This window comes from Microtus ochrogaster, chromosome 8, assembly GCF_000317375.1.
Source record: "Microtus ochrogaster isolate Prairie Vole_2 chromosome 8, MicOch1.0, whole genome shotgun sequence".
NCBI classification, from domain to species: Eukaryota; Metazoa; Chordata; class Mammalia; order Rodentia; family Cricetidae; genus Microtus; species Microtus ochrogaster.
Genome location: NC_022015.1, coordinates 1,123,587 through 1,134,847, shown reverse-complemented (window position 1 = coordinate 1,134,847; position 11,261 = coordinate 1,123,587). Strand labels below are relative to the sequence as shown.

The 11,261-nt window shown below is 47.4% G+C and overlaps 1 protein-coding gene across 1 annotated transcript in view; it reads left to right on the top strand.

Annotated features, from left to right (window-relative positions):
- Scube2 (signal peptide, CUB domain and EGF like domain containing 2) overlaps positions 1-11,261 on the top strand; it is a 72,509-nt gene that overhangs the window by 39,775 nt on the left and 21,473 nt on the right. Inside the window, exons 15-16 of the mRNA XM_005350984.3 lie at positions 1,304-1,459; positions 1,799-2,005. Of these exons, the coding sequence (XP_005351041.1) occupies positions 1,304-1,459; positions 1,799-2,005 (363 nt within the window). The remainder of the gene's footprint in view (positions 1-1,303; positions 1,460-1,798; positions 2,006-11,261) is intronic.

Below are 11,261 nucleotides of genomic sequence, written 5' to 3'. Positions count from 1 at the left end.
ACACACACACACGCATGCACGCACACACACGCATGCACACATGAAAACTGAAAGGAAAACAAGTTCAGATTTAACATCCATTAAGCTTTGAGGTTAGCTCTTTAAACATGTAGAACAGGACTGAAGAGATGGCTCAGACTCAGAGCACTCTGGCTGCTCTTCTAGAGGGCCCAGGTTCAGTTTCCAGCACCCAACTCAAAACTGCCTGTAACTTGAGCTCAAGACATCTGATGCCCTCTTCTGGCCTCCTTAGGCACCTGCACACATGTGGCACACACACACACACATAAAAATAAAAATACTTTTTAAAACTATAAAATATAAGTTTGGGGAAAAATATAGGTAGAAAATGAATTTGTGTCTTCCTCTGGCCACAATGGTCTATTGCTTTGTCATTAAAGACTATAGCACAGGTAACCTTTAGTTCAATGAAATCAGTTTTAGAAGAGATGCAAGAAGGTTTTGTGTATATGTGGTCCTGCTTTGTAGTTTGGTTTGGTTCAATTTTGTCTTTTGAATCAACAGATTCATCAGAAGCACTGGGCAGAGGGGACACCATGAAAATAGAAAAATCAAAAATAGGGACGTGCAAAGTCCACCTCCTTTTTCTGTAGGCGGGGTTTTTCTGTGTAGCCCTGAATGTGCTAGAACTCACTCTGTAGACAAGGCTGGCCTCAAACTCTAGAGACCCGTCTGCCTCTGCCTCTCAAGTGCTGATATTAATGGCATGGGCCACCACCACCCCGGCTGCAAAGTCTGTCTTAGAGCCAGCCTTCTACCTCACCCTGTGTGGAGACTATTTGGTTCTGCTGAATCTTGGTGCCATTTGCTTTGTCGTTGTTTAAAATGAGACATCACTGTTGATGTCTGTTCTGTCTCTCCCTTTGGAATGGAGTTGCACCAAGACAGGAAGGAGGGGTTGGTTTCATTTCATTTCCTGTCTGAAGCTTCAGCATCAGGCCATCCCAGTCCAGCTTTGAGAACAACCAGTACCTTCGCCAACCATCATAAAAAATACAGAACAATCGCTGCCCCCTGGTTCTTGTTCTCCGCATATGTGGCTGGCCAGTGGGAGACACCCAGCCTGTACCTGTGGAAAGACTGTTCCAGAACTAGACTATAACGTTACAGAGTAATGAAAATGTCTCTGGGCTCCAGGCTAGGGGCTGGCAATGGCTCGGCATGTGGAGTGAATCACGCGGTCCCCAGAGGGTTGTGATGAAATGTTTACTGAGCCCCAGCGAATGCTCAGCTCAGTGGTCTGCCAGGACTTGGCTTCCGATCGTTTTGTTTCTTCATACAGAGAGGCACAGCTCAGTAAGAGAGAGTTTCCAGTACGCAAACCTTACATGCAGCTCTGGCAAGCAAGTCCCAGGAGCCCTTGGCCGACCGAGTGCCCCTAAGGAAATGTTTATCACGGTTGAGCTTGAACGGGAAACTTACAAAAAGGAGGTGACAGGTTGGTCTGAAAGCCATCTGCAGTGCCAGGCTTCTCGGGACTCGTTTCTTCTCTCTTTGCCTTCCATACCATCGTTCCTGGGGGGCAGAAACTAAACCCTCAAGTATCTCCTGTTTGATTTCACCCTCACAAATTACACTAACTTGGTCTAGAACCTGATGGAGAGGATTTCCCCTCCACTTCATAAAACCCAAAGCTACCATTTGGCTCTCAGAATTTCGTGTTTGAATTGAATGCTGCCCAGCTTGCTAGGTTTGCAGCTCCAGGGGACTTGGGATGTCGGTGGGGTCTAGCCTGGACATCCTCACTGCACCTGAGGACCTGTCCCCGTTTCCACAGTCTCCTGCAATCTGAGCTGCCTGGTAAAGCAGACGGAGAAGCGACTACGGAAAGCCATCCGCACGCTCAAGAAGGCTGCCCACAGGGAGCAGTTTCACCTGCAGCTCTCGGGCATGGACCTCAACGTGGCTAAAAAGTCCCTCCGAGCGTCCGAACAGCGGGAGGAGACCTGTGGAGTGGGGCAGAGTCAAGAGGAAAACCAGTGTGGTGAGTAGCCCAAGGTGATGACTGACAGGCCTGTCGGGAGTGCTAGGCCTGTGAGCAAGGGAGCCAGTGAGAGATCTGGGCCACCTTCCTTCTCTCGGCTCACTCCTGAGACACCAGGGATGCTTTTTCTCATCTGCTAAGCTGCTGTGTTTTCACCAGCCCTGGAGCTCCCCAGGAGCCGAGGTGGGACATAACTGTCTTTCCCTCCTACTTGGCATGTTTGCTGGCTCGTGGTAGGCGGTGCTTATGGAAAAGGACAGAAAAGCAAATGCAGGCTTGTCAACACTGCCCGGCTAGTGTGCGCCTCTAGACCACTCTCTTGTCGCGGTCTCTGTAGTTACTGCTTTTTGGATTGGCCCCTGGTGATAAGGAGTGAACTCATTTCTGTCCACAGTTTTGTGCAAAAGCAAAGCCAGATGTCACGCAAGTGCCTTGCAGACACCCGGGCTTCGGGCTGGGGCTCAAAGCAGTCTCACTTCCATGCATGGTGTGTTGTTGGTGTGTGTTTGTGTGTTTCAGAACAAATACCAGTTTCTAGATCCAGCAAGAGACTCCAGGGTGGTCAGATGTGAGATTTGTTCTGTGCAGTTACTAGAGAGACTGCCTGAGAAGCCTTGCGGAGGGAAGTTGGGGGCTCCCTTTATAAGTATGATTGACTTGGTTCTGATCTGCTAGGAACACAACCTTGCCCCTGCTCCGTTGATGGAGTGATAGTCTTACCGGGCAGGGACCAGCATCTCCTACAGGTAACAGAATGAACGCTGAGCTCTATGTTCTCTTGCTGAAAGTCTCATTGGTGGGAAATACTTCGGGCCAGGAAACAGTTGCCATGCAAGCACAGGACCTGGATTTGATCCCCGGAACTCACGTAAAAAGCCAGGCTTGATGGTTCTTTCTTGTATTCTCAGTGCTGGAGAGGCAGAGCAGACAATCACTGGAGCTTAAAGGCTGGGCAGCCTGGCCTAACCGGGGAGCCCCAGGTCCTACTGAGAGACCCTGTCTCGAAAGGAAAGTCGGGGTATTATCTGAGGAACAACACTCTAGGTTGTCTTCTGGCCGCTAACATGTATGCACATGCGTGTGCACGTACACTTGCACATATACACCCCACACATACCCTGTGCACGCCCCCAAATGAAAATAGCTTTTCTTTTTAAAGATTGAATTTGTAGTCTAGTTCCAAAGCTCGTTTTCACTCCCTGTGTGAGGTGAAGTTCAGTAAGGAGATCCCCCCAGAAGCAGACGTCTGTTCTGAAGGATCAGGAGATGCTTGGGCCCGAGGAATGGTGCATGGGTAAAGGGTAGGACGCTGGTGTTTCTGCATGCGTATGGCTGACTAGCTTCATTCTGGAGAGCTCTCAGCCAGAGCCACAGTTCCAATCTGCTGCTTCACCAAAGCTTAGAGAACACCAAATGTAACTGCCCCCAAGGGGCCAGTTCCCAGATCGTCTTGACTCTTATTCCAGCTGATTTTCTTAAAAAGAAAAGAGGGAAATAAACGCAGCTGGCTGCTTCCTCACTTGGACTCTTCAGCGTTCCAGTCTCCATACCGAATTGGTGACAAGAGCTGGCTGCTGTGGCCCTGCTTTGCTTTCCAGGGTGAGAGGCAAACTCTTGGGCAAGCAGGCAGGCAGGTCCTCTTTCTGGTCTCTGGAAGCTGAGTAGCAGCCCCCCCCCTTCCAGGCCTGTTGGGGTAAGTAAGGACTGTGGAGCACCCCCCGCCCTCCAGGCCTGTTGGGGTAAGTAAGGATTGTGGCTTTGTCAGGAAGACTATGGGCAGTTGAGAATTCAGGAAGACTAGAGTCACGGCCTGTGGCCCCTCAGGGATCTTGTTTGCAGTACTACAACTGGGTGTGCTTTAGGGGAGCAAAGACCCAAGAAGAGGATCAGGCCTTACTGACTCAGGCCTCTGGGCCACAAGCCTACAGGGGGGGCACCAAATAGAGTTAAGTTGTTATGGTATACAAATGTGTCCCTGGCATGCCTATCAGCTAAATTTGGCTTCCTTCCTTCCTTCCTTCCTTCCTTCCTTCCTTCCTTCCTTCCTTCCTTCCTTCCTTCCTTCCTTTCTTTCTTTCTTTCCTTTTCTTTCTTCAGTTTTTTGAGACGGGGCTTCTCTGTGTAGCCCTGATTGTCTTGGAACTCGCTCTGTAGACCAGGCTTGCCTTGAACTCAGAGATCTATCTGCCTCTATCTCCTGAGTGCTGGGATTAAAGGTATGAACTAATACCACCTAGCATGGGTTTGTTTCTTAAAGAGGAAGTGTGTTTCCTCAAAAGCTTCCTCTAACACTGAAAATGAATCCTGTACCCAACATGGGACCAAGACAGGCAACAATGTTGAAGACTTTCCTGTGGCAGAAACACAGCACAGAAGTGGTCTGAAAGGGAGGATCCGGGTACAGAGAAGGGTCAGGTATACTAACTAGAAAGGATTTGGGAGACTGAGACAGCTCAGCAGGTGAAGGCACTTGTAGCGAAGACCTGTGTCTGATCTCTGGGATCCACGTGGTAGAAGGAGAGACCCCTTAAATTTGCCAGGCTTATTGCTATGTCTGAACTCTTGTTGGCACATGCAATGGAGACAAGTCTAGGAATGTCCTTGGTTCTTTTTAGAAAGTATTTTCAGCTTCTGTTTATTATTGTTCTTGTTACTATAACGAAACACTGGAGGTTGGTTATCTTTACAAAGAAAAGGGTTGATTTTGGCTTATGATTCAGCGTATCAGACATGAAAGCCCACGTCTGATGATGGCTTCTTCCGGCTGTGGTCTCAGGAGCCCAGGCCTCAGATGGCAGGAGATCTGGGCACACATGTAGCTCTTGAGTTTTCCCTTTCTTTCCTGTTTTGTTTTGTTTTGTTTTTTGTATCTTGTGTAGTCCTGGCTCCTTGAACGTATGAATGTAACTGATCCTCTGGTCTCAGCCTCCTGTAGCTGACATTATTCTCCCCATTCTTGTTTAGCTAGCAGTGCTCAATCACATGGGCTAATAATATATAATTATATAATTCTAATCATTGCTCCCCAAAGCCCACCTCTAAAGATCTTAACTTAGCTTTTTTTTAACCTTAATACTTAATTAATATTACATTTCAACACATGTGTCCTTTAAATCATACCCAGACTATAGCAGGGCCCAGCAAGGTGTCTCAGATGGCCTGACAGGGGAATGGAAGCCACCATGCTTGTGTACCTCAAATGGTACAGCAATGAATAGCAGGGAGCATTCTTCCCACATCTCCCCAGTCCTGCTTCCCAGCACTGCGAAAATTGGCTATATGTTTTTATGCATTCATAAAAATGAACCGTTCTTTTATTCATTGATAGCTACCTATTAAGTGTACTAGGTACCACTGTGGATGCTGAGACTCCTCTGAGGGAGACAGACTAGCAAAATCCTCAGCCCTTGAAGCTTACAATTTTTGGAGAAAGATGCAGGTGGGCTACCCCATAAACAAGGACACAGATTATGGTCAAACAATGGCAAGGATATGGAGAACAGGTCACTTGGGAAGGGAAACAGAAAGACCCCAGGCATGGTGAAGAGCAGGGAGGGATTGTGTTCCCCAGGGTGTAGATGTGCTCAGGGAAGGCCCCAGTGCAAAGCACAATGGCGCAGACACACAAAGGAAAGAGAAAGAAAACTTGGGGATGCTTGGAAGAAAAGCATTCCAGACAAAAGAATAAGAAGTAAAACAAAATCCCCTACAGGTATCAGAAGGAAGCACAGGATGGTGAGGGCTGGGAGCTGACGGAATGACCTCAGGGCAATAGCAGAGGCCCAGTTCATCCTAGGACAGAAGTCAGTGGGTTTTCCTACCCATAGTTCCCAGGCTCAGCCTGGGAGCTCACAGACTCTCCAGTCCCAGTCTGTGTCTAAGAGAGCAGTATCTGTTAGCCTGGCTCATAGGTCAACGTTGACACGATTCCTAATTTTCCTTTTACAAGCAGAGCTACTGTGGATAGCCAGCCTTCTTTGTGCAAACACCAATATTCTCAAACCTTAGAGTTTTGGAAGTGTAACTACATATGTCAACACTGGCAGATACTGCCAGCTCACACTCCCAAATCCCCCTCAAGGCACACTGCTTCTAGCACCACATGAGAATGTTCAGTGCCCACATCCTCACTTTTGTGAACTATTTATCATCCGTCCTTTTAATCTTTGCAAGCACAATAAGCGAAAATAATAATAAAATCACTAACTCTTTTGATCAGTAAGAATACACAAATACATTGTCTTAAATTAATTGTATTTCTTCTTCTAAGAACATTTATAGGTTTTGTCTAGTTACATTAAATTGTTTTCCCCAGATCATTTAAAAAATTAGTCAGGCATGGCGGTGCACAGCTTTAATCCCAGTACTCAGGAGGCAGAGGCAGGTTGTTCTCTGTGAGTGGAGGCCAACCTGGTCTACACAGGTAGTTCTAGAATATCCAGGGCTACATACTGAGACCCTATCTCAAAACAAAACAGTAAATAAAAAGTAAAATAGAGCTTAGGGCTGACAAGATGGTCCCATGGATATCTTCGGGTTTCTATTGCTGTGAAGAGACTCCATGAGCACGGCAACTCTTATAAAGGAAAACATTTAATTGAGGTGGCAGCTTACAGTTCAGAGGTTTAGTCCATTATCTTCATGGCAGCATGCAGACAGATGTGGTGCTGGAGAAGGAGCCGAGAGTTCTACATCTGGATCTGCAGGCAACAAGAAGGAAAGTGGGTCTTACACTGGGTGTAGCTTGAGCATATGAGACCTCAAAGCCCTCCTACACGGTGACACACTGCCTCCAACAAGGCCAGGCCACACCTTCTAATAGTGTTACTTCCTTTGATCAAGCATTCAAACCCATGAGTCTAGTAGGGGCCATTCCTAGTCCAACCTCCACAGTGGGTAGAGGTATTTGCCACTGGAAATGCTGAGCTGAGTTCCGTCCCCAGGTTCCACACGGTGGAAGGCTAGCACCAGCTCCCACAGGTTGTCCTCTGTGTTCCACACATGCTGTGGCATGTGCATGCACACACATAAATAATTACAGTTTTTTTAAATAAATTTTAAAGTCACAAGTTGCGACAAAGAAAAGATTCACTTTTGGTCAAATAGAAAAACTTTCTTATTGTCATTTGTACATCCGGCATTGTAATGAATTTGTGAATTTATGAATTTGGCACTGAGGACAGCCTGTTCTTCAAGTAACCTTTAGACCATCTGTGATCAATTTTAGCAAGATGTCAGAAAAGAAAAGCAATTCTGGGACTGGAGACATGACTTAGTAAAGTGTGCAAGAATGAGGATCTGTGTTTGCGTCCCATGCACCCATATAAAAAGCTAGGCGTGCGCGTAATCTCTGTTCTGGGTAAGCAGAATCAGGAGAGTCACTGGAGCTCACAATCAGCCAGCCTAACTTAATTAGTAAGCTCCCAGTCTCAGTGGGAAATCCCTTCTCAAAAAATACGGTATAGAGCAATTGACAGATACATACATACACCCATATGCTCCATACAATAACATACATATACACGCACGAACACGTACACATAGAAATAAATACAAATAAATAAATAAATAAATAAGAAAGCAATCCTATTTTACAAACTACAGCTTCCTGGGTTGAAGCTGTAGCTCATAGTAGAGTCTCTTGCTGAGCAAGTGCGAGGCCCTGGGATGGATCTTGAGGGGCTGGAGAGGTGGCTTAGTAGTTACAAGCACTGCCTGATCTTCCAGAGGACCTGGATTTGATTCCAACACCCACAGAGTAGCTCATGACTGTCTAAAACCCCAGTCCCAGGGCATCTAAGGCCACCAGGCATATACATGGTTTACAGACACACATGTAGTTAAAATACCCATACAGAATAAATGAATGAATAATAAATAAATATTTAAAAAAAGAAATAAGCTAGACATGGTGGTACATGATTTTAACCTCAGAATTCAGGAGGCTGAGGCAGGAAGATTAAAAAGTTTGAGGCCAGTGAGTTCTATAGAGAGAGACTTTGTCTCAATAAAAACAAGAACAGAATTTAGTAAACTGTTGACATTTATCAAATACTTACGATATGTTCTGTATTATGTTAAGTGCTCTCTATATATTTTTGCATTTAATCCCTCCAAGTTCATGTTACGTCCTTTTATAGATGAGTAGAAGGCATAGAAACCAAGCTTTCCCCTGCTAATTTCAACCAGCAAGTGAATGTCAGAGGCAAGACTAAATCCAAGTCTGAATTAAGAGCCTATGCTTCTGACTCTCCAGTCTGAGTATCCTCCTGAACAGGGCTGAGCCCTGGGCCATCCCTCATACTGTACTCAGAAAGTTAAGTGTCCACGCTATGGAGAATAGAAAGGAGCTCTAGATAAATAAGAAGCCGTCTTGTGAGCGGCACACAGTCTTTCCAGTGCAGGGTCAGACAGAGATGTATTCCCCAAGAGGATGCCTAAGCTCAGTCTGGGGGAGGTGCTGTTGATGGTGGGTGGGGGAGCATTCAGACAGTGGCACAGCCTGGAGAATCACAAGAGAGAGGTTGTGCACATAGCTAGGTCTGCACATCAGCCTTAGGAGCCTGGAGATCCAGGTAGGGTACTTAGGCTCAGGGGAGGCATGACCAATCACAGAAGACCTGAAACATTCTGCTAAGGAGCTTCATTTTCACCTTTCCACACCATGGTGTTGGTCTTAGCTAAGGTTTCTAGTGCTGTGATAAATACCATCACCAAAAGCAACCTGGGGAGGAAAGGGCTTCTTTCTGCTTATGTGTCCCAATCACACTGGGGCATCATTGAAGAGAAGTCAGGGCAAGAACTCAAAGCAGAACCGGGAGGCAGGAACTGAAGAGACCACAGAGGGATATAGCGTATTGGCTTGCTCTTCATGGCTTGCTCTGTTTGCTTTCTTGGTGTTTTTCTTTCTTTGGTTATTGAGCTAACCTTTAATGTCTGAGTCATCTCCCCTACCCTCAGTTTGCTTTTTCATATCCCTTGGGTCACCTACCCAGGTATGGCACCATCCATAGCGGGTTGGGCTCGTCCATATCAATCACTAATTAAGAAGATGCCAGACTTACCAGCCAATCCGATAGGGGCATTTTTCCAGCTGATGTTCCCTCTTCCCAGATATGTCTAGGTTTGTGTGAACTGAGATTTAACCAAGACGTGTCTGAGTGATATGTGTATTTGAGAAAAATCTTTCTGCCTGCATGGGAAGAGGTGGGACTGTGGGCAGAAAGGCTGGCTGGGGAGTTTCAGTGTATCACACAAGAGGTGCTGATGTCACTGAGGTACTACTGATGGAGGGAGAACACAGCAGGTTAGAGGCACATTAGGAGGAGGGACGGCATTTGTTAAGAGAGTGAATCAGGATCCACCAAGAGAAAGTGCTGAGGGAAGCTCAGCCATTTCTGATGCAGCTCTGATCCTGCCACTCACTCCTCATATGTCCCTTACCCCTTCCATCCCTGCTCCACATGCAGTGGGTGCTGAGCTAAAACCAGCTGGTTGGTCGAATGGCTGAATGAGTGTGGTCACTGGACAAGACGAGATTTGTAGAAGCAGAAAAAAAAAGCTCTTGAGGAAGCTTGAAACTCAGATGCCGAGGAGACTCAACGCTCAATATGGAGTCAAAGGGAGTGAGGCAGAGAGGGATCCATTAGAGACAGAGATGGCCTAGCTGGTATGAATATTTGCTGCTCTTCCAGGAGACAGGAGTTCAGTTCCTGGCACTCACATTGGGCAGCTCACAATCTCCTGTAATTCCAGCTCCAGGTTATCACAGCCGTCTTCAGGCCTCTGAATGCACTTGCACATAAGAGCGTGCACACTCACAAACACACAGAGAGAGGCACACACAGATAGATAATAAATTAAAAGGATAAAGATGAATTTAGGGGTATAGTGAAAAGGAGAACTAGGGGAAATTTCTTGTAATCTATATAAAAGATGGTGATGAGCTAAGGGGTATGGGTGCTGCGGAGATGGGGACCAGGATGGGTGAGAGGCAGTGGAGGAGGACACAGCTGAGTGATGGGGTCGAGAGCAGATGAGTGGGGGGACAGCTGTGGTCTGGAGCATTAACAGCAGGGGGAAGAGATGCCACTTACTAAAAGAGCAAAGCCAGAGCCTAGGAGAGGAAATGGTGCCCCGGACCAGGACCAGCTGAGTTTTCAGGCAGAGGTCGTATCTACAGAGCAGGAAGAGGTAAACACCGATACTCAGCTCACTTTCTTCTGTTTATTCTGGGACCCCGGTGCAGAAGATGGTGCCACCCATAGTTAAAATAGGCCTTCCCTTTGGTTAAACATCTCAACAGATATAGTCAAAGGTGCATCTCTAGGTGATGCCACACTCTGTCTAGCTGAGAGTTGAGATTAGCTGGGACAGGTGTCCACAGACGTCTGTGCAGGCAGGAAGATTTCCATCTCCCTGTCGAGCCCTCCTGCCATGCCCTACACACGTGCCCCAGCTGTTGTGCCTGAGGCCTGCTCCTCCAGGCCAGTACGGAGCCTACACCCTCCGTTCCTTACGCGCGTGGTTCTGCTGTTGTGCGCCACCTCCTCCCCCGAGTCCTCTTTCTCCGTGAGATCACTGCTGGCCTCATATAACATCCTCCCAGGAACCATCCCACCCTCCACTGACTTCTTGCTTGTCCTTTCCTCTTTGTGCCAAGGAACAGACTTTTTGAAAGGACTGTACCATCTTCCTTGCCTTCCATCTTCCCCTCAGTCTGGGTTCTTTCCCCGACCTCACCCTGGGGAAGCTTTCCCAGGATTCCTAAGGACTGCCCTGTCGTTACCTCTCACTGCGCATGCGGGCTTGCTCTACGCTACTGCAGACTGCCCTCCCGCTGCAAGCACGCTGTTTATGGGGGCTGCGGACTTCTGATCCATTTACCTGGATGGCAGCTCCCTTTCTGTTTTCAGTACTGGTTCCTCCCCAGCTTCCTAGTACCTAGTGTCAGGGGCCCAGGGCTCAGTCCTGTCTCCTTCCTCTATCTTCCTGCTTTCTTAGTTGACCTCTGTTTTAAATACCACTGGAGAGACTGGGCAGATGGCTCAGTAGGTGAGAGAGAGGACTTGTTCAAATGCCTAGCACACTGTAGAAACTGGGCATGGCTGCATATGGCGTCGCCCAGTGTTGGAAAGCAGAGCCGAGCAGAGCCTAGGAGCTCAATGGACAGCCAGGGTGGCTGAAACAGTGAGCTTCAGGTTCTGCGAGAGACCCTGCCTCAAAAAACAGGGCGATAGTGCTAAGGAAGACAGCT